Raw genomic sequence first — 23,982 nt, 5'->3', positions numbered from 1 at the left:
GAATTAAAACTGTCTTCAGACTAGCTCAAGACTTACAGAAGCCTTTATGTAGGTTGAAGTGGGATGAAGGAGCTGAGGGGGAACAGAAAAAAGCCAGGCTTTGGGGTCAAAATTAAAATCTAGCAGTAACTCTGATATTGTGAGTGATTTCACATGCTGAAATACACCACCTGCTCAGAGCGTGCATCACGGGGTAAATGGTTCTGTCCATGTGTAAGACATTCTGAGAAGAGCGTTGCCTATTTCACATGGCCTTGCCTCCCTTTCTGTTGTAAAAACTTGGCACATTTTTCAGGACAAATGCTTGTTGCCCAGAGGAAATACATGTACTTTTAGGTCCCCAAATTCAATATCTAAAGATGTTTTTCAGGCACTGCAAAAGAAAAATGAGTTTCTGTGGACAAGAAATAATCTTTTTCATAAGCAGTGCCCATGAAATGATACAGTGTGCTGCTGTAGTATTTGGCATTGCTACCATATCATTTAATTCTCTGACCTCAGCGTTTGGTCTTTAATACCAAAACTATAAAGGGGGAAGTATGGTGTGTATTCTTCACCTCATACAAGCACCTTTCTCTCTCCTCTAATGAGAGAAATCGTCTTAATATACTTTAATGCTGGAAGAAGGATGTTTGTGTCATTCCAATAAGCCTCAAGCTCCTGGTTCTATTTTTACCCCACTGCTGACTTCAGTGACCATGGACAGCAGAACACGGACCCCCAGGAAAGGCAGATAAACTCCAGCTGGTCTGGAGGAACACTCAGACAAGTGCTTAACAGGCCTCCATGCAGCATCCATGTTAACTGATTCCCTTCATAGGCTTTTCCTTAGCAGATGACTGATTTTCACCCTTTTATTTGGAATTCAGTGTCTCAGTGAGTCAGACAACTTCCTATATTCTCTCTTATTTTTTAGAGAAGTGGAAGAGAGGAAAGGAGCTCTGTTGAAGATGTTTTTTATCCCTTAAAGTTTACTGAGTGAGACCCCATGCCCAGGGCCACCAGTGGCAAAGCCAAATACAGTAGGGGTAGAGGGTGGATCTGTAAAGCTTCTGCTAGTATTGTTCTCCCCACAGACAGACATGCCACTCCTCAGGTTGCTAGAGAAGAGTTCATGCAGGTTCCATGTCAGGGAAATCTGTAAATCAGAAGTCACACAGTCCTATTTCTTTTGGCTTGTAATCTTGGCCCATGTGAATCAATTGCTGGTATTTTCAAGTAGAGAGATTCACCTAAATGTCTGGCTCCTTTTGAAAATGTAGGGAAAACTTTTAAAGAGGATTTTCAATTTCTTTAAGAAAAACAAAAGGAAAAAAGACCTTGTGTTCCCTCTGACAATTGGTTCAAGCTAAAAAAAAAACTATCTCCTCATGCTTTCTAGTTCACCACAGTCCCCACTACTTCCTCTAAGCTCTCAGGACAGACAGAATGACAGGTCACTGTAACCATGCTCGCTGTTGATCATGGGTTCACAGGAAAGTGAAATATTTCTTGAACAAGAGTGGGAAAATGTGCAAGAAAGACTAGAAAGGCTGTAAGTTTCAAGAAAAATGAGAGAATACATCTCTTTGTTTACGGAAGTGAAGGATATTCCTGTGTTTAATTTGCAAAGTATCTGTCTAAAAAAAATATGACTGCAAACACCACTTAACCCAGACTCAGCCCTATGGGCACATGCATCCGTTTGTGCCTTATGGTATCAGTGAGCCTGCAAGGCTTCATATTTTCCTTCCTGAAGTAACCCAGTTTTCAGGATGCTCAGGCACTGGGATGAGCTGCTGAGTATCAGTTCCTTCTGTGCTCCTAGTTCTCTCTATCCCCATACAACCAAAAGGAGCATGTCTGTACACCATTAGCTTCGGAGAGAGGGAGAGACACATACAGTGCACCAGGTACACAGTGGGTGCTTTACTTCATTTAATTGTGTGCTTTACTTCATTTAATTCTCTCAGCAGTTGTCTGATTTAGGTGTTGCCCCCATTTACAGATAAGAAAGCTGAGGCTCAAAGAAATTAAGTATGTCACTTGCCTAAGGTCACCCAGTAAAGCTACTCAGTGACAGGCCTGCTTGATTCTTTCCCCTACAGCATGGCACTCCTGATGCTCATAAAAATGCCTTCCCTGTATTTTTACTTAACACAATGACTTCAGCTTTTATTGTGTGTTCATAAGGAGCAACCATGATAAGGCTATTCTGTTCATATTCTGTAAAACTGCTGTTGATACTAATACTCATAAAAAAAAGTTGTCCAAAGATTTTTTTCTTAGAACTTAGTAGCAGAAAACATTTGTATTTCTGAACAAAAGAGAAAATGTACTTCTCTTTATTTAGCCAGAGGAAATGATGCTACCTATCCTTTTTGCCTTAATCTTCAGGAAGCTTTGAGTGAAATGTATTGCCCCATGGCATCTTAGGGTAAAATAAATACTCCCTCTCCACATAATTTTGGATCTCTTTTTCTGATGTCATTAAAGTGCTTTGATGTGTTAATAACACAGCATACATTGCATCTGGTAACCTTCCTCAGATCATTCTTAAGAAAAACAAGGGTATAAATTATAAATAAGAACTGTACAGTTCAACTTATACCCCTAAGAGTAATTTCTAAGTCCAAATTAAATAAGACACTGAATTTCACAAAAAGGGCTCTTTGGGGAGTATCCCAAAGCCTTTGGTTCATTTCCAGCATAGGTGAAGAAAAATCAAGTCGGTTGTTGAGCCCTGGCCTGATGTGTCATTATCTTACCTTCTGCCATTGGGCAATAGCTGCTAACTTGCCTGAGCACTTACTGTGTGCCAGGCACTGGGGCACGTGCTTTGCATGCACTGTCTCAGTCTTTGCAGCAAGCATCTCAAGTACCATTCTGACTCCTTTTACAAACAAGAAACCCAAGAGCTGAAGAAGTCAAGAAATGAGCTTGGGGTCTCACAGCTGGTAGGTTTGATCTTGAGCAAAGACTGACTTCTTGGTGTCTGTGTCCTTACCTACAAAACGGGAGAGTATGTTCCTTTCCAGACTTCTCTGCGGGCCCGTGATGATAGTTGATATGTCACCTCTCTTCTTCTTCCTCCTTATTATTTTCCCAGAAGTCACTCTCAGGTATGTTGGCTATTAGTTTAATCAGCTCTTCCTTTATCCTAAAGAGATGGTGAGCCATTGGGTAATTGCATTTGCAGTTTACACAGGTGTGTCGTTATTTGGAATAAGTACAATTTTATCTTTTTCCATATTACTCTGCCATTATCTCAAAATGTTTATTTAAAAGTCCATCTTTTTGTCCACCAATTTAATATGAATCCTTTATTAAATCCTGTATTTCCACATATTATTTGATCTATTCATGTGTCACTATCAAATTGTTTCATTTATAGAGGCTTTAGAGTATGTTTTAATGCCGGATTAGGGCTGGCAGTCCCTCTCTCCCCTGACTCTACCTTCTTGGGGATTTTTTGTTGTTGTTTTCCAAGATTTTCTTGGCTATTCTTTTCTTCCTTATTCTCTATAAACTTGTCATTTCAAGTCAATTTGCATATCAAATATCAGAGCTTTTCATTTGGGTCTTTATGACTTTCTACTCCTTTTCTAATTGGAACATTTTAAGTTGCTATGAAAGAGAAAAATTTCCTACTTGAGTCAAGGAACTGATACAATGGTTCCATTTAAGCCAAAGGGAGAGGTAGGATTCTAGTAGGCTCACTCTCTGTAAGGAGTGGTTCAGGTCACTTGCACCCCCTTATTCTCCTGATCTAATAATTAGGGAGGTCCCCACCTGTGTTCATCTCTGTGTGTTTAGTCAAATGCTTTCATCATTCTCCTCTCTTGTTTTTCTTTTCTTTAGATATTTGGCTGTAAAACTGTACTTTCTTAGGACTTCATCCCAGAAATTAGTTGTCATCCTTGTAGCTCCTAAATTGTTCCCTGAGGCACCAGATACAATTAGTGTTCTCTACTATATGGTTAAAAAGAAGCTTTTGATGGCATCTCACGGTGCCTCTCCATCTACCTAAAACAGCCCAATTGACCCAAGAGACTCATCCATTAGAACTATGAGTGAGTTCAGTTAGGTCAGCAAATGCTTATACAATGCTCAGCCATTTTCATATAGAGACAATCAGAAAGTATATTGGAAAGAGAAATTCCATCAGAGTGACAAAAAGCAAATATTAAATGCCTGGGAATTAACTCAACAAAACTGCAGAATTTAAATGAATACAAAATACTACAAAACTCCATAGAAACATCTAAATAAAGATATTTTTAATAAATACTAAGACATATGGTGCTAGAAGTAGGGATAGCCCTGTGTCTCCCAGATGATCCAAAGATTCCCACATGTATGGGTTCGGTTGTTTCTTTGATATGTGAATAAGATAGCTCTATTCCATGTATTGTGAGAAGTCTAATAGTTTCTCAGAAATCTCTGAGCATTTCCAGGATAACTGAGGATCTTATGTTTCCCTTGATGAATATAAACTACAGTGATTTGTCTGCTCTCCGATTACTTGCTCATTCATTTATTTATGCACTCATTTGTTTATTCACTTTACATTTATTGAGTGCTTACCATGTCCTGAGCACTCCACACACCCACTAACCATTGCTTATGGCTCCTATGGCTCCCACCTCTGTTCCCAGTCACCCCTGTCTTGGGACAGTGTCTCTTCTCTTTCACTGCCCAGCTGAGTGCCACTAATACGAGCCTATTTTGTACAAGACTTCTACTGAGGGTTTGAGGGTACTTGTTGTAGATAGGCACTGTGTGGGAGGAGGGCAGGGGGAGTGTATAAGTACAAACAGCATCAAACAAGCAATGAAAAATTAAATATTACTTATCTTAAAGTTCATGGGTCGTTGCTGTGGGGAATTTCTCACTTTATCCTTTAATCTTGGATCCCACCTGATGCTGTCTTTTGGAATTGCCTCTTCCTGTCTCCCAGCATCTCTTGTGTATCTTCTCCTCAGCCTCTCTGAATCACGGAATGCTTCATCCTTCTTTCCGAGCCCTTGGGAACTCAACCTCCTGTTATTTTATAATGGAGACAGTTTATCTCCTCCCCTTTTATTAATCATCTAGGTCACACATTGGGGCTTTCACTAGTCATTGAGCTATTGTGCCCCTCCCAAAAAGCATCTCTGAAAGGAATTCCTCGGTGCTCCAGAGCTACAGTCTTTAAAATACCATTTATTTTCTCCTCACCACATTTGGATTTTGAGAAGATGAAGTCTCTCCCAAATTAGTTAAACAAGTATAAGGTAACTCCAACTATAATCTCAATAAATTATAAGTTTTCTGGAATTTAATAAAATGATCTTAAAATTAATTTAGGGGGAAAACAAGCTCAAAGAATAAGATAAATCTTAAAAAGAAGAGTAATAATGGAGGACTAATTTTAATAAGACTTGAAATAATTCTTATTGTTAGTGGAAGAATGAGCAGAGAAGTAAAACAATACAAAGTCCAGAAACTGATCTAAAGGTAATTAAAAATACTGAAAGAAAATATAGGCAACTATTTATGTAATCCTGGACTAAGGAGGACCTTTCTAACCATGATAAAATATGTATTTGTATGGGTGTGTGTTGGGGAGGGTAGGTGGTAGGTGGGTCTATGTGTATCATTCCCCCCAAAAAAGAAAATAGCATGCTTTACAACATGACTAAACTTTAAAAACATTATGCTAAGTGAAAGAGCAGACACAGAAGACCATATACTGTATGATTCTATTTCTGTGACATGTACAGAACCAGCAAATCCACAGTAGATTCATGGTTGCCAGGGGCTTGGGGACGGGAGTGTGGGAAATGACTGCTGGTGAACATGGGAGTTTCTTACTAGATTGATGGAGATGTTCTGGATTGGTACTGGTGATAGTTGTACAACTTTTGACTGTACTAACAACCACTGACTTGAATAGGTTAAAGGCTGAACTTTTTGTTATATGAATTATGTCTCAATAAAAAACAATTTTAAAGATAAATCAGTTTCATTTGGGGTATCATGAGAAAAAAATAAAACCACAGAAAATGATTAAAGAATATGTTAAAGAAAAAAATATTCAGTGACACTTGTTAAAGATGATAAAGCATACTTCATTCAGGACCATTGGGTTAGGCACAGAGATCACTGCAGTGGAATTCTACAGTGGGGGAGAGAAATTGTACTTATCTGTGAATATAGCACTGGCAAGTGGGAATTTATAGCCAAGGAGCAGAGTGGGGATTACTAAGAGGAATATCAAGGATAAGGAGGTCTGGCTAACCTGGCCTAACAGGATTCTTGCTGAAGACAGGCCAGGGTGATCTTCATTTGGGGGATGGTGGAGGGCGAGGAACTGATCAGGTATTGAGAGTGATTAGGTATTGATGGTGGGACTTCTGGTTAAAAAGGCTTAACAGTTGAGATCTTCCTAAAACTAGGTTTTACAAGGAAGTGCACAGATGCATCTAGGATAAGGATTTAGGAGCCTGGCTAAAAAATCTTTATCAAATGTGAAATTAAAAAAATTTTTAAAGACAAATGACTAATAAACATAAAATGAAAATTAAAACAATAAGATGGAATATTACTCTATTCACTTGGCAAAAGTGGAAAGACATGATAAATTTCTATTATTGGGTAGGTATAGACTAATGGATATTTTCATATATTCATTATCAATGAAGGGCAATTTGCCAATGTATTTGAAATATGCGTGTCCTTGTGATTCCATTTCTAAGAATTTATCTTAAAGATAAATCCTGGGTAAAGATAAAATTATCTTAAAGCTACTGTATGCCATTTAAAATATAGTAGTAAATGTGACCACACGAGATGTTTCTGCTGCTAGGGAGAAAAGTTAGAGTATATAATATGTGATATGAGACAGACCAAAGAAGTACACAGTCAAAAGTCTGGAGAGGTAATTTGTATTTTCTTGTACTATATTCTTATGTACTTTTTGTTTAGCTATGTTCCAAATATTCCATATTGGAGATATCTTTTCTAATCAGAAAATAGTGGAAAAGCTATTTAATATAATACAATTTCAAGTGTGGTGAAGTTCTTTGGAGTGGGTTGTTTGTTTGGTGAGCACCATAGCAGAAATGAAAATAGAAATTTCTTGTTTCTCTTGTTTTAAGACTAGAGATTTAGGGGGAATTAATAGTAAAATTCCAAACTTTCTAGTTGCCCATATGAATTTCCTTCAGTGGTGTGTATAGTTTCAGGATTTGCCCAATTGATTAATTGGTAATTTTATAACAAACTGTTGTAAATTAAACTGTGGTATATCCATTCCAAGAATTTTCCTCATCAATGTCAGATATTTTAGGCTTTCTAACCAGGATCATATTGAACAGAATCCTTTCTGATTTGACTTTGAATTCAGTGTTTCCTGAATGTAACAATTTTCTTCTCCCAATTTCCTAGACAGAATCATGAATAAACTGGAGGACAAGCAGGACCAGATGATACCATGAAGAGAAGTTTACAGGCCCTCTATTGCCAACTGTTAAGTAAGTTGATACTACATTTCTTCCATCTTAGAATATACCAATGTCATTGTTTGTCCAGTGCCAGAAACTTACATACTTTCTGGAGAACTAGAGTTTGGCTAATGAGAGAGGGCAGTACATTTTCCCTCTGCTTTGTCTAGGTACTTAAGGTATCTAGCATTGTCATTCTATTGCCTTGGGCATCAGTTGTAATGTAGACTCCATTATAATTCTAAATTGGTATGTTAAGCATAGTTAATTAATGTGTGTCAAAAACATGGGCTTGTTTTTGTGATAGAATAAAGGGTGTTTCATTATGAACCTCCGTAATTTCCTCCTGGAGAGGGAATGGTAGGCTGTGTTTTGTGGATTTTGTCACACAGAACCTGTTAACATTCAGTGACTGCACAGCCTTTGGCTTGGAATGCTTTGCATAGTTACATGTGTTCTTAAATAATGAATGGTGAAAATGTGATTTCTTTAGGTTTTGTTGTGAATGATGAGAGTGGAGTACTGAACTGTTGCTCCTGTGTTTTGGGGATTGTGCCATAAAGCACCAATCACCACTCAGTGACAGAATAGCCTTTGGGATTGAAATTGTTACTGAATGAATGTAAAAACCAATCCAAGTTGTTGGATTTGAAGTATTTGAAGTTCAGATTGATTCACATGGGACGGCAAGCATTGCCCACCCCAAATCAAACCAAGCCCATTGAGTTGGGAAAATTTGGAATTCATTGTGCTTGTCTGGTTCTTGCTGAGGTGAACAGAGAACCTGTGTTTCCTGGGCCAAGTGGCTCCTTGTTAACTTTTGCCGAGAAAATAGCACAAAAAGAGAGTGAGATGCAAATCACCAGTTGGCCCTTAGAATTTAGCAGTTCAGGTCATTTTATACCCTCAGGGCAAAGCCCTTTATCTACAGGCAGCATTTTGGTTAGGTGTTTTAATTGGCTTATTTCTAATCCCTAAAACACAGATTATGTCTAAAAGGAAAAAAAGGGATGCGAACTTCACAGTTCAAGCAGGTTTATTGCTAAACTTGAGAAGAACCTCTGTTCTGACGAGCAGAACAAAGAAGGTGTTTCTTACAGGCTAAGAGGCTTTTTATGTTTTATGGCCAGGGCTTTGGCGGGCTCTTTGAGGGGAGGAGTCAGGGAAAAGGTGGGCTTGTGGCTTGCCGATGTGTCCTTTGGAGGGTGCTCGTAGCCTAAGTAAGATGAAATCTAGGTCTCTCTTTGATGGTGGGTGGGCTTATTCAAAATGCAGTATTCAGGTCCGGATTCTATCATTCGTGGCTTTAAAAGGGTATAAGAAGACGGGTTGCCATTCTTTTCTTGGCCACTTCCTGCTGAGAGGGGGTGATGAAGGGGGTTTTCTCATAGTTTGAAGCAGGAAGGCCATTTGGAGGTGTTCTTCAGTAGTTGCTGAGGAGATGGCCACCTTCAGTCCTATAAAAATCTTTGGAATAGGTTAATTAACTGGAATAGGTTAATTAACTGATAAAGGCTAATGGGGCCAAGAGAGGTAGGAGCCAGTGAAGAGGAAGAGGAAACAGGTTATTAGAAGAGCCTTCAAGGAGTTTGGAAGCTTGCTTAGGAAGAAGTTTTGCCCCATCCCTGATGAGGCTGGATTTGATGGTGTAGAAACAGCATTTTTCTTGGAGTAGAGCATATATGCTTCCCTGTGAAACTGTCAGAAAATCAAGGCCTCTGTGGTTTTGGAGGACAACTGAAGCCAGGGAGTCCACTTGATCTTGTAAGTGTACCAGTGGTCAGAAACCTCTTTGAGTCCTTCCACAAGTTCTTTGGACAACCTGATGAACTCTGAAAGACTGACTCCTAGGGCCCCAATCGCTGTCCCAGCACATGTGATTACTCGCAAGATGGTCATTAAGGGGACTAACTGTATGGTGTGTCATTCCTGACACTGGTTATGGGGGAGATGGGGATGGGTAGATCAGATGCTCCTAAGGAAAGGGTGGGAGTGAGGAGACCCAGAGTACAGACTCCGGTCCAGCTGGTTGGCAAGCAAATGTATGCCTTGTCTCCACACACCCAAAAGATGCCTGTTTCTGGGGAGAGGCATCCCATAAGATCAAACCAAGACAAGAGGAGGAGGTGTGGGGGTGGGTTGGCAAGTAAATGTTGGACCACCTCGAATTTGTGCCATATATGGAAGGAGGAGCTAAAAGCTGCAGCCGTCAAGCGGGAGAAGAGTGAGGCTGGTTGCAATATTGTAGGACCCTCTTGGCTAAGAGCAGTGAGCTTTTGGTCTAGGAAGATTCCGCCATCAGGTGTATTGAGATGTTTGCACTCTTGGGCTCTTCTGTGGGCTACGGGAGTGTCTTTTAGGGGGTCTTTTCCTCTGTCTTGGCAATATCTAGATGTGGTGGCATTTAGACTGCCTTGGAAGGAAGTGTACCCAGATACCCATAAGAGAGTCCCCAGATGGTAAGTGCTGAGGTGATCAGAGGAGGGGAGAAGCTGAATGGTGGATTTGCAGAGGGAGGGATCTAGGAGCTGACTGGGTTATAGTGGTCTTGTTGGGCTCAAGAGATACACAAAGGAACAGGATGGGTTAGATGGGGTCTACTTTGGAGGGGACTGGTTATGGCCTGCTGGAGAAGCCAGTTAGCCTTTCAGGCCTGTCTGATGCCTTTTAGTGCCCCTGGAAGTCTGATTTCAGCTCCTTCAGCTAGGGCTGTACCCCTGGGACTGGCAGTCTCAGTGGAATGTAGCCCTGCAGGAGTATTGACCCATGTTCCTAGGGGAGCAGGGGCTGCTGAGTCTGCTATCTTAGAAAGGTAGAGACAGACCCAGCCAGGTGGTTGGATGGTTCCATTAAAAGTTTGAATGATTTGAGCCGTGTGGGAGAGTGTCTGATTGAGGTATTTAGGAAGGGTCTGTGCTGTGGTGTTAGGGGTTAAGAGGATGAGTAATATTGAGAAAGAAAGCATTGGAGCAGAACACAGGAGGTACAGGTGGTGATTTGCCTTGGGGAGAAATAAGAGAAAGTTCCCTGTATCCATAGGTCCTGGATTATTGTATCTGAGGAGGTAGAGGGCGAGTAATGAGAGAGCTTCTTTAGGATGGTGAAGAAACAGGAAAAGTTATGGAGAGAGACTCATGGGATTGTTTAGCCATGTCTTTGGTCTCTTCAGCCACAGGAGACAACTTGGTGATCTTCAGGGATGTGGGTCTGGTTGGTGTACACTGGAAAAGAGGAGCCTTTTTTAGAGAAGAAAAGTGTACCCAGGAGGAATGACCTTTTAATTTGGTCCCCTTTGGGATAGTCAGGATTACTTGGAAGGGCTCCATCCATTTTGGTTTTAGGCCCTGGGAGGGGAGAGGGGCTTCATATATACCCAGTGTCTAGGTTGTAGGGACAGAGGAGTGAGGGCATGTAGGTTGTCAAAGTGTTTGGGAGGGTGGAGTCAGCATAGTTCCAGATGAGATGTCTAGGGGTATTAAGTAAATAATTTGAGAGCGGTGGGGATAGGTTTGAGTTGGAGGTGGGAAAAGTGAAGGCAATAAGGGGCCTTCCATATAGAACCACAAAGGGGCTGAGCATAAGAGGTTTTCAGGAGAGAGACTTGAGTTTAAAAAGGGCTAAGGGTAGGAGCTTAGTCTAATCCAAATGACCCTGGAGGGAAAATTTAGGCTCTGTTTGAGAAGATGATTTAGCCTTCTCTACCTTGCCTGAGGATTGGAGTCGATATGGGATGTGGAACTTCCAGGTTACATTTAGGAAAGAGGCCACCTGTTGGGTGATCTGTGCAGTGAATTCAGACCCATTATTGGTTTGGAGTCTCAAGTCAGGGATGATTTCAGGGAGTAGGAATGTGCTACTGTGGAGGATCTTTTGTTGTAGAAAAGGCCTCTATCCATCTAGAGAAGGTGTCAACCAGGACAAGGAGGTATCTTTGTTTCTTTACTGGAAGCATATGGGTAGAGTCTGTTTGTCAGTCAATTCCGTGGAGGTGATGCTGGGGTTCTTGTTCATGGAGTCAAAGAATGAACTTAGCAAACACTCAAGGTAGGAGAGCCAGGGAGAGGCTTTTATTTAGAGATAAAGTGAGAGGACACAGCTCCTAGCTCTCTCCAGGAGGGGACAAAAGAACCCATAGTTGTGCGTTGTCTAGGGGTTTTCTAGGCAGTTGAGGTCTTTGGGAATGTGATAAAGTGCTTAGGGGTGTGGACTTATTAAGTGGTCTTAGAATGTTCATCCTTGATGAGACATTAATTCCCTTTCCTTACCAGTCTTCCAGGTAATAATGCAAAATTAACATAAGAAATTTACTGCAGATTTCTCTCCCAGAATAGCAGCTTCTTGGTCTGGAAGCATATCAATCATCAATCAGGACTGCCTGCCCTGCCCTCAAAGTGGGCTGAGTTATTGTCCGTTTGCTAAAGAGTTTAAAAGGCAATCTAAGATGGAATTCTTCTTGCTTTTACTATGTTGTTTATGGTTGGGCTTGCTTCCATTATTAATTGCCCAGGTTGCAGATCACCTGATTAGGTCTGAAGGAGGAAAAAACAGCATATAGGCCTGGGCCTTTTAGCATGCTAAAGTGAATCTTACACATGATTACAATGATTCACATAATAAAAACATGGACTATGCTAAGATACTTTCCTTTATCTGGGGAATATTAACTGATCTCACTGAAGAAAGACTCTAGAGCTTAATGTTTAGCACAGAGTTTTGGTAGGAGGTTTCTTTGCATGTAGTTACATTGCTCTGACTATAATTATCCTGCCTTGCTTTTTCTGGAGGCCTTCACCCTTCTCTGTCTAAGCCCATGGTCCCCGTCTCAGAGAGATCCCTGGAACTGATGGGCAGGGAAGGGGGGAGGTCTGAGGTTGCTTTGAGGGTTGGTGGTTTGGTATATGGAGCATTGGGTGATAATCTTTTGTAGGAAGGTCCTAAGACCAGAAGTAAGATGTCTGTGGTTCTGTAGGAATTGGAGCAGAGAGAATGATCTGGCCATGGAGCTGGTCATAGAAAGATGAAAGGAATTTATTTTGTAAGCCTTCAGGAAGGACCAGTTTTCCATGAAGGAACCACCATTGCCCTTCTTGGAGTGCCCCCTGTGCTTTGAGAAGAGCTAATTCTTGGGATGAGTAGGAGGGTATAAGAGGGAACAGGAAGCGGGGAACTGAGAGAGGGTTGGAAGCTGCTTGTTTTGCTACTTTGTCAGCCTCGTTATTTCAATGAATGATGTGTCTGAGATTTTTATCCTGTGAGTTAGATCTTTGATGGCCCTTGCAATAAATGACAGCAGCTCTATGGGGTAGAAGTACTGCCTCTAGGAGATCTTAAATTAGGGGTCCATTTGTATAGGGGTGTTTTTTGCTGTTAGAAATCCTTTTTCATGCCAGATCTGGGCATTTGAATGCAGGATATTATGTGCATATTTGGAGTCTGTATAGGTGTTAATAGTTCAGCCTTTTGCCCAGAGTAAGAGCTCTGGTGAGTGCGGTAAGTTCTGCCTCCTGTGAGGTCGTCTCTGCGGTGAGGGTTGCCTCCTTGATTACTTCTTGGGGAGGGTAGGAGGATTGGCTACCATGATAGCCCTCCATGATGGCGCATCCTGCCTGGGAGGGAGCAGCCTTTTAGTGCTTCCATCAATAAACCAGTCAGGAGATCCCAGAATATGCTCTGAGGTTATGTGATGGAAGTGGGTGAGAGGAAATCAAGGATCTCATGTTGAGGGGTGGAATCTGGGTGTTAGGTACTGGGAGGAGGGTGGCAGGGTTTAGGACGGAAGAGCAGCAGAAGGTAACCAAGGGTTCTAGAAGTTGATAGTTTAAGACTAGGACTCAGGAGGGGGAGAGAAGGGTTAGAACCTCATGACTGAGAAGGTCAGAGAGGTTGTGTGAGGAGTATACCTGTAGGGGCTGGTGGAGAATGATTTTTTGGGCTTTGGGGATAAAGAGTGCAGCTGATGCTAGGTCCTGTAAGCAGAGAGGCCAGCCTTTTATCACAAGATCGAATTGTTTGGACAAACAGGCAACAGGCTGGAGGGAGTCCCCAGCTGATTGTGCGAGTACCCCTAATGTTCATCCCTTTTTGCTGGTTAAGAATAGAAAGAAAAGTTTGTTAGGGTTAGGTAGAGTCAAAGCAGGTGCCTTGAGGAGTGCTCTTTTAAGGGCCCAGAAAGAAGCAGGAGTTAAGTCTGTCTCTGGCACCCTTTCTTGGGGGTCCCTGTGGGAGGCCTCATAAAGGAGTTTTGCAATGAGTAATAAATTTGGGATCCAGAGTCTAAAATAGGTAAGAAGCCCAGGAAGGAAAGAAGATCTCGCTTTGTGGTGGGGAAAGGGAGATTATTAATAGCTTGTTTTCAGAAGATGGTTATGCAACGAGTGGTATGGGTGAGGTCAGGACCAAGGTAAGTGACCTTTTGCTGTAACAGTTAAGCTCTGTGTTCTGAGACACGGTATCCCTTTTTCCTCAGTTATCTAAGAAGGGAGATAGTGTGGGATACAGAATCATATTTTGAGGGTCTGCAAAGCAAGAGGTCATCGACATATTGGAGCAGGTGGCTAGGGGCGAGTTTGGGCGATTGGAGGTCCTTTTGTAGTGCTTGGCCAAAGAAGTGGGGGCTGTGCCAAAACCCTGGTGGAAGAACTGTCCATGTGAGTTGTTGGGTGAACAGAGATACTGGGTCTGTCCAGGTGAAGGTGAAAAGTTGTTGAGAATCAGAGCTGAGGGGAATAGTAAAGAAGGCATCTTTAAGGTAGAGTATTGAAGTCTATATTCTAGTTTCTAATATTTGAGGTACAGTGAGTAGTGAGTACTGGGGGAGATATGGGAGAGGAAGGTGTAGGGATTAGGGACCACTGGGTGGGTGGGAGCAACAGCTTCATTAATCTTTCAGAGATTTTGGACTAATCAGAAAGAGCCATCATCAGGTTTTTTTACAGGAAAGATGGCAGTATTGTGGGGGGAGTAGGTAGGGATTAGGATTTGAGCTTTAAGAAGGCAGTTGGTGATGGACTGGAGGCCAAGATGGCCCTTGGGGCTCAGCAGGTATTGGTTAATTATGACAGCTTGAGTAGGGTCTCTCCAGGCTATTTTGAGGGGTTGGTGGTATGAGGCCATAAAAGGGTACCGCCTCACAGGGGAGGGCCTCTTTAGGGGGTATGACTGAGAGAATGAGGGAATGTGTAAGGATGCCCCCATGGGGTAGAGGACATCTCTTCCCAGACCGGGGGTGCGGCAGTGGAGGATTACCAGAAAGGAGTGAGTGAAAGTAATATGGCCCAAGGAACAATATAAAAGAGGGGTTTGAGCTGGTGTTTCTATTAAGCCTTTCATCCCAACAACCGAGTTAGAGGAGGGTAGCAAAGGTCCCGAATATTCAGTAAGCCCAGAGAGGCTGGCCTCCATGTTGACCAGAAAAGAAACCTGACTTCCAGGCACCATCATTGTTACCTGTCGATCTGCTGGTGTCGTCCTGGAGGGGGCCTTGGGATCCAGGCCATATCAATCAGTCGCTGAAGACAAGGCCATGAAGACCAGATGTGTCCAGTCACCTGGAGGGGGGAGAACTCAAGGGAGGGGCTGACTTCGCTAGAGGGCAATCCATTTTCCCCTGACCTCATTATCCACAGTTCGGACACAGCTTTGTAGGAGGCCTGGGATTAGGGCAAGCTTTTGCCCTGTGGCCCAGATTGCCACAGTGAAAACAGATGCTAGGTTGGTATGGGGCAGAGCCTTTTGCAGGCTTGTTGGTGGGAGGTCAAATTAGGGAAGCAGAATCTGATGTTCGGCTTTAGCCAGTTTTTCTGAGTTTTTTGTTCCTCATCCCAGTTGTTGAAAACTTTAAAGGCAAGGTCTACAAGCTCTTCTTTAGGGTGTCTGGGATCCAGTTTATAATTTTTCGAGCTTTTTATGAAAATCTTAGTAAGACTGGGAAATGAAGTGGAGGTATAAGAGAATAAGACCCTCAGGGGAGTTAGGGCTGGTGTTTGTGTATTTGACCACGGCCTCTGAAAGGCGGTTCATAAAGAGGGCTAGGTTTTCATCTGCCCCCTGGGCAATTTCCCTGAGTCACATGTGGTCATGACTTGCCCTACCAGGGTCACCAAGTTGGTCTGTCCACTGGGGGCTGGGGGCTCAGACCTGGGGACCGCTCGAGCTGCTGTAGTGTGATGAGCAGGTGCTGGCGGTACAACTCACCAGCATTATTTTCGGCCGCATGCCAGATGCCTTCCCCCTCGTCATCCGTGAGGATTGTGAGAGGATGAGGTAAATGTCGCCCCAAGTGAGGTAGTACATTTGAGTAACACGGAGGAACTCTGTCCTGAATTTATCAGGATTTTCTGAGAAGTACTCTATCTTTTGTTTAGTACGCTCCAGATCAGTAATTGAAAAGGAGACGCGAACACGAGGGCCTTTCAGTGCCTACTGCCTCACGGCGGGGCGGGAGAGGGCGAGAGGCCGTCTGGGGAGGTGCTGGGTGGGAAGCGAGAGAACAGGAGCAGGTCTGAGGAGGGGAAGGGCAGGTTAGGAGAGGGGGCTGGGGGTACCGAGAGGGGAGGGGAGGGGTGCTCAGGGGAAGCGACAGCGGGGACCTCGCCGAGGCTGCGGGGAGGAAGGCGAGAAGGGGAGAAGGCGGAGGGCTGTCAGCGGGTGGAGCTCCTCAGCGGAGGAGGCAGCAGGGGGTAAAGGTGCCATGTGGTCAGGGCAGTGTTAGGGGCTTTTTGTCCGGCAAGGAGAATCGTAGAGGGTTTTTGTTCAGCGGGAGGAGATTTAGGGGGTTTTGTTTGGCGAGAATATGAAGAGAGGAGAGGGAGGAGCAAAGGGAGGGCTGCCGCCGAGGGGGAAGGAGGCCTGGGGATAGTGTGTCTTTCCCGTGTGCTCTCTAGTGCCATGGCTTTGCTGCCAAGGTCATTCGGTCGGACCATTTGCCAGGCCTCCGGAGGAAGTTCTCAAGGTCTCGGAGAATTTGGAAATCGAAAGTGCCCTCGACTGGCCAGCATGACCTGCTGTCGAGTTTGTATTGGGGCCACGTGGAGGTAGAGTAAAAGACCAATTTTTTTGGTTTAATGTCTCCTTTTAATCCTGATTGGGAAAGATTACATAGGAGACAGCTGAGAGGGGGTGTCTCTCAATGTTTTTGAGGGAGAATTGCCCACTGTGGAGGGAGAGAAAGGTGGTCAAGGTTGGGAAACAGGCCGCCGGGACGTCCCCCTGCGATCAGCTTCCCAGTTGGAGTTCGTGGGCTCCTGGAGCCGGATGAGATTGTCCTGCACACCGACAGGAAGCGTCTCCCCAGAGTGCAGGGGGTGCCGTTTTGTGTGGTGGTCTCAAACGGAGAACAGACAGGAGAGGAAAGGATCAAAGGGAACAGGGAAAGGGGATGGGGGATCAACTTTCTCTCAACGCCAAGAGAAAGCCAACGAGGCCAAAATCACCCTCCTGGGAATGGCGATGGGATAGTGGCCATTGGTGGATGTGTAGATTGAGGTCTGGCAAGACGGTCCTTGGACTGAAGTTCATGGAGGAGGTTTGGGTGAGGGAGGGAAGGGAAACGGGGCTAGACACAGGAGGCTCTCAGGATATGGGCGTTAGCTCAGGACGAGCTGCCACTGCCCACTGCTTCCCAGGTTGCAGAAGGGCTCTTACTCTCGGCTCCTGCTCCCGGGTTTTGGCGCCACTTAAAAGGAAAAGAAGGGACACGAACTCCACAGTCCAAGCAGGTTTCTTGCTAAACCTGAGAGGGACCTCTCTGCCAGGGTTTTTGACTGGCCTTTTGAGGGGAGGGGTCAGGGGAAAGGTGGGCTTGTGGCTTGCCGACGTGCCGCCCCGGAGAATGCTTGTAGCCTGAGATGAAACCTAGGTTTCTCTGAGATGGTGGGCGGGATCTTTCAAAAAGGCCGCACTCCTGCCTGGGCTCTCTCAGTGTCGGCCAGTTTTCAGCCTGGTAGAACACCGCCAGGAGTTGAAGGGACTACCTCACATCCTTTCTCCAAGTGCTCTATAGGACTGTGGGTCTGTTGCCTTTTTTTTTTTCTTTCGATAAGCTTTTTTGTTAGAAGGCTTTACAGATTGAAGAAGCAATGTCATCAAGGAATGATTAACTCTACCTTGATGAGAGAGGGGACGTTTGAAGGTTAAATAGGATTATGCACGCACATACCCTCAAGAAGGGGAGCCAGGCAGAGGGAACAGGAGAAGAAAAAGAGCATAGCAGAGTTGGGAGGCAGCAAAATGTTTGTTCTGTTTACCTACGCTGATTGTATGCCCCAAAGTTTGCCTGATATTATAAGGCCCTATGTTATTGAGAGGCATCACGTAAGTATTCTGCAGTTCAGAATCAAGTCTTCATGCTATACTAAGGCCAGCCCATCTTCCCAAGCTTAACATTATCTGGATAGATGTGGAAATCAACTTTGTCTTAACACTTTCATCATTTGCAAGCCTTCCTAGAAACGCAAGCAGCCTAGAGTAGAGAGTTTCCTGCTAATCAGGAGGCGGATAGTGGCCCTCAATAAACCACTCTGGTTATTAGATAGCTGATTGTACAGCTGATTGTACAGCTTTGTACAGAGCTGGGAATGTGGAGTACTTCTCTCATAGACTTGAGATCAATTAGTCTTGCTTCAGAGAATGGTTTTCACAAGTTCATTGAAATGAAGGGCTATTATTTGTAGCATTTTTTTTTCTCATGAGAGGAATTGGATATTTAATAAAATCCTAGACATCTTAAACTCTGGCATGCATATACACAACACACAATAGCTCATATATGTCACTAGTCAGCCAATTATTAAGTTATGCCCAGTTAACATTGTCCAGAAACAGATTTTTTATTGTTGTTGTATTAAATGGACTGGAGAACTGCAGAGTCAATACAAACTTAATATTTTATTTATGTAACTTAACAAACTGATGTTTTTGATTTTGGCAAAAAGCCTGATAGAGTGTTCTGGTTATCTTTTGTTGCATATAAAACCACCCCAAAACTCTGTAGCTTAAAGCAATAGCAATCATTTATTTTGCACATGAATTTGAAATTTGGGCAGAGGTTGGCAGACACTCTGTCTGCTTTACAGTGTCTAGTGTTGGAATAACTCCAACAGCTGGAGGCTGGAACAGTGGGGACTGGCCCAACATCCTTTCCCTCAGTCTTTTTCACATGACAAAGTGGGGCTTCCTCACAGTGTAATGACCTTGGGGTAGTCACATTTCTTAGATGGCCGCTCACAGCTATGAGGCCAGGGCAAACCTTCAAGGCTTCTTGTGAATAGAATTTGAAGTCCCAGAACAATACTTCAGCCACACTGAATTGGCCAAGGAAGTCACTAAGACCAATCTTGACTCAAGGGATTGGACTCCAGCTCTTAAAGGGAAGATAACAAGAATTTGTAGCCATCCTTTGTCTACTGCAGAGAGTTTCTGTCAAAACCACCTCCACCAAGCACTTACTTCCTAGTGGGCATGAGCCAGTTCATGAGTCCACATTATCACCAGGGAAGCTACTCCCTCTTAAGTGTTCACAGACATTGGCTGTTCAGTTTACTTGCCACATCTCATTCATTCCAGAGGTAAATGCTCATGATGAAGTATTACTGATGACCAAGTTACGGACTGGCCCAGGGTTACCAGGCAGTGAGTGACAGAGTTGGGATTCGCACCTTCATCGCTCTGACTCTCTGTTCATGCCCACATTTCATCCTGCCTGAAGCGTCCACCACACACACGGAAAGTCAGCAGTGTGGTCTCTCTCTACAGTCCCTGTGGCTAGAGAGGAGTGATTCTAACATGCTGGGAAAGTTGGGGAGACTAAAAAAAATCCAGGCTCTCTCTGAATTACTGCATCACACTCACCAGTCATGTGCCTGACCGGGGCTGAGGGAGGTAGTCTTTAGCACACAGGGCAATTGAGGTTTTAGTATTTTACTTTTATGACACTGTCTCTGCCTTTGTTTTGTTTCTTGGGCCACATTTCACAGTGCACTAATGAATGTTTCATTCTGCCCACTTTAGCTGTTTGGGAAGGTTTAACACATTTTATGTGACGCTTTGGAACAACTACAAGTTTGAGCATGAGGGTGGTGATGCCAGCCTTCATGGTTACATAAACACTTGCTCATTTTGCTTTTTTAGAGTTACGTAATAAAGTAGGTGTGAAACTAGTGCCAAGAATACCTGGGTTTTTGAGCTGCAGACCACGGTTCAAATCCTAGCCCTACCACTCAGGATGAGGTTTATGTTAGGTAAGCTACTTAACCTCCACATGCCTCATAAGTAAAATGGGATGTGACCACCCACTGCCTAAGAAGGTATTGAGTGAGATATCATAACATATAGACAGCCTACAAGAAATGCCAATTCCCTTGTTGGGTCTTCCTGTCAGGAAGATGTGGGTACAACCTGGTAGGAGCTCTGCTGCAGCTAACATGGCATGATTTCCTGGTCCTCACAGCACCTTCCATAGCCAATGGGTATTATCATCAGTCTCCCTCAGAGGAGGTAGTTGACATGATCCCGACTGCCTTTCCCAGGCCATGTCACAATTTTCTTCTTAAGTAGTAATGGGAAGTAAGGAGCATCATCACAAACCTTCAAGAACACAACACTGCTGGGGAGGCTCTAAATCCTGAGTTAGCAAATTTGGCCTTTCCCTGGGTGTATGTACTGGAAAATTTGTTGTGTTACCATTCAGACTAAGATAATTATTATGAACTTATGAAAATGAGTTTTTATATACCAAAATCTATTCAAATCAAAGTTGTTTGGATGCTTAGAGTTAAGGAGTGATTATGGTTAGTAAATTAAGCATTTGTTCTACACCCAAGCATTTGTATTTCTTAAATCCTGTTCTGTATTATTGGTACATCTTGCTTTTACTCTGCATGCTGTGCATATACCTGACTGTGCCGACCATGCAGTGTAACCCTTTGCTCAACCCAGAGGACTCTCAATAAGCCTGTTTCTCACATGGAAGGAAGAGGAGGAAGAGAAAGAGAGCTCCTGGTGTAGATTGGGCCCCTAACCTGTAGCATTTTGAAAGAAAAGGATGCCCTCTATTCCTGGGGTATAGGGATTGTGCCTTAGTCTCAGACTTGAATTATGCACACAGACACCCAAAATCTGTAATATCACCACTCTAGGCTCTTCCAGGCATAATGAAAAGCTGTTTGAGTGTGGAGTTCATTTCTAATGAGATTATCTGCCTAGTCATCTGATCTCTGGAGCTGAGCAGAGGTCCCTGAAAATACACTGAAGTGAGGAAACTGTCTTTGGTGACTTCTTAGCTCTAATTAGCCTTTCTTGCCAACCAGCTACCCAGTGACTTTATTCTTCCCTCCACTCACTTCTTAAATTAGAAATATCCATACAGTAATATCTGCCACAAGGGATCAACATTCCTCCTGTCTTTTGCACCATGCTTAATCTTGTACCTTAGTAGACTCAAAGTCCCCATCATAATACCTGCACAGGCCAGTTGTCCTATCATGGTCTAAGATCTCACGTTCTCATGTGTTTCATTAAGATGGAAAGCAGTCTGACTAAATTAATTAATGCCAAGGTGTGCTTCATTGGCTACGGGAGAATTTAAAGAGTCTCTCTCTCTACCTCTCATCGATATTTTCATTTTCAAAGAAATTAATTTTACCATCTTAAGGCAACTGCCCTTTTGGTGTCATTTTAAACAGTACTGAGATTGCAGTTTAAAAAGGTAAGCTTCCCAGCACCTGCCATTTGTCTACATCTCTTTTTGAGTCAGTGATCTGAAATCTTCACATCATTTCTCTTTCCAGCTCATTCCCTTCCTCTCTAGCCAGCTAAAACCAGAAATGATCTTACGCCTTACCTATTCCTGTTACCATCATCATCCACCCAGATTTCCAGCCCTCAAAACCTGAAGTTGTCCTTGGTTTGTTCTCTGTCCCACCCTGGACTCATTTGGATACCAGCTACCACTGACTCTAACATGTTGTGAATTCACTCATTTCTCTGCATCCCCAATGTCTTTGCTTAGCAAATTGCTTCCTGTGGTCTGGCCTGGACCCTTTAATAGTCTCCCTGCTTGTTGCCCTATTCTCAGGACACTTCCTTCTAATTCATCCTCAGACTGATGCAGAATTAGCTGCCTGTCATCTGCTGATAATTTTTCAATGGCTTTGCATTATCAAGAGCAGCATTTACAATGTGGGTCAATTATCTTTGTGGATCTCTGACACCTTTTCAGGAAGTGTATGAAGCTCTCCCTTTTCCAACTACGTATCTCTATGAAGCCAGATTTTCTTATTCTATAACCATATCACAACAAATTGCAGACAGAAGCTGATACAAGAGCCAGCTAGCTGTCTTTCATAAGCCAGATATTAAAGAGATTTACAAAAATATAAAACAATGTCACCCTTCTATTTTTTTTGTTTTAGAAAATACCATTCTTCATTCAAAATGTTAACATTTTGTAATGAGTTTATTTTTAATGAATTAATATTTTTGTTTCTCAGCTTTAATTTTAATATAGTAAATAATAATAAATATAACACATATAAACAAAGGCTCTTTGCGGTCCTCAGTAATTTTTCAGAGTCTACAGTGGTCATGAGGCTAAAATGTTTGAGATTCACTGACCTGAAGAATAAAGCCTAAATTCCTCGGGTTAGCTTTCAAGACTGCCTAATAGTCTGGTCCCAGACTACCTCTTCCCCCTCATCTCCTTGCTGTCCACTTCGCTTCATGTCCAGATGTACACGCAGTCCGCCCATTAGGTGCACCTTTTGCTTTGGGTTCTTTCCCTCACCAGGCTCTCTTCTCTTTGCTCTTCTCCCTCCAAAGTTTTCGAGGCTTACTCCTCCAGAGGCTAGATCCCGTTTCCGCTGCGTGTCCTAACACCCCTCCTGAGCGATTTCTCACCTTTGCTCTGGCTGTGGCCCACCCTCACTTGGGGGCTCCCAAGCATCTTCATCAGTTTTCCCATCCGGGAAGTATACTAGGTTCCTAGGGCTGCCTTAACAAATGTCCATGAATTTGATGGCTTAAAACAACAGACTTTTTTCTCACTCAAAGTTGTGGAGACCAGAAGTCTGAAATCAGGTGTCAGCAGGGCCACACTCCCTTCGAAGCCTACAAGGGCGATTCCTTCCTTGACTCTTCCATGCTGCTGGCTCCATCATGTTCTTTGGCTGTGGCCACAGCACGTCACGCTCTGCCTCTGTCTTCACAGGGCCTTCTCCTCTTCTTGTGCTTGTCCTCCCTGTGTCTCTTGTCACTGGGTCTAGGGTCCACCCAGATAACTCAGCATGATCTCATCTAAGGATCCTTAACTGAATTATATGTACACACAATGACACCCTTTCCAAAGAAGGTCACATTCACAGGTTTCAGGGTGAGTATGTAGACTTAACTTTTGAGCGACCACCATTCAATTAAATACAGCATGATATTGCTGTACTTCCTAGAATTGCTATACAAGTACGTAGAGCACTTAGCCCAGTGTCCAGTTTAGTGCTCAGTAAGTGGTAGGTATGGGTTGAAGAAGGAGTACAGTACATGGAAATGTAACCAGTGAGTTTATGCAGCTCTTTGGAGTTTTAACATAAAGTGAGGACTAGAGAGGGTTGTAACTGATAATAGATAGAGGGTGAATCACTTAAAAAACAGTGGTTTGAGTGGGTATAAAATTCCCAGGAAGGTTTGCAGGGACCAAGTGCTCCAGAGCTGTGACCTTCAGAGGATGAGAGATGCACGTTGATGGTGAGCCCCCAGGGCAGGAACAGCTCTGGATGATTCTCATGCCCACGTGTAGCTGGTGCTCAGGGCAGGTTTCCTGACCTTGCCAGTGAATGCCAGTGCTGAGTACATAATTGTGCTGTGTTTGATGATAAGAGGCAGGAATGAGCTCCCCTGGTTCTGTGATCAGCGAGCCTAGCTAACACTGACTGTAAGTGCTTTAATGATTTCTGTGAGATGTTCTCTCAAAGTCAGATATCTCTCTCTCCCTGGGCAGAGCAGGGTCTACTAACTGTAGTTCCAGAGCCTCCTGAGATGAAAAGATGCTGCAGTTTATTTTGAAATTCCTTGGTTAGATGAAGGAATGAGAGTGTGCCCACTTTTCACCAAAGGCAGTGAAGCAAGGGTCCAGGAGCTGGAGACCAGTATTGTGGCCCCGAGTACCTGCTAGGTTGTGTCCTCGCAACCCCAGCGATAGTGTGAGATGAATGAGAGGGGAGGGTTATAAGTTCCAGTGTTTGGGTATTTCAGCAGGGGTGGTAATTATTAAGATTCCAGCTTTGGCCTGTTGGTCATTATGAGGCATGGACTGCCACAGGGGCTGGGGAGGGCCAGCTTGAAAGGATGCCTCAGTGGCTGGGCAGCTTTCGTTTCTGAACATACGAGGCCACATCTAAGCAGCTCTCACCACAGCATAGAAGAAGCCCTGAAAGCAGAGAAGGAAGCTCATATAAATGCAGCCACATCATATCATTGATACGTTACTTTTTTTTTGACCTATGGTAAATGCAAAATAATGGAGCTAAAA

At 43.5% G+C, this 23,982-nt stretch overlaps 1 protein-coding gene across 18 annotated transcripts in view; it reads left to right on the top strand.

Moving 5' to 3' along the window:
- LOC118973262 (transmembrane protein 108-like) overlaps positions 1 to 23,982 on the top strand; it is a 362,127-nt gene that overhangs the window by 209,763 nt on the left and 128,382 nt on the right. For 12 of the 18 annotated variants that reach the window (XM_073232369.1, XM_073232373.1, XM_073232370.1 and 9 more), the window contains one exon: positions 7,411 to 7,496. Coding sequence is in view for 8 of the 18 variants with exons in the window: in XM_073232379.1 (XP_073088480.1) it covers positions 7,457 to 7,496 (40 nt within the window). In the remaining 10 variants the exon portion in view is untranslated. The remainder of the gene's footprint in view (positions 1 to 7,410; positions 7,497 to 23,982) is intronic. The other 6 variants (XM_073232372.1, XM_073232368.1, XM_073232381.1 and 3 more) reach the window with 1 other exon arrangement.

The sequence above is a fragment of the Manis javanica genome, chromosome 3 (genome assembly GCF_040802235.1).
Source record: "Manis javanica isolate MJ-LG chromosome 3, MJ_LKY, whole genome shotgun sequence".
Lineage (NCBI taxonomy): Eukaryota > Metazoa > Chordata > Mammalia > Pholidota > Manidae > Manis > Manis javanica.
This window is presented reverse-complemented; position numbering and strand designations above follow the sequence as displayed.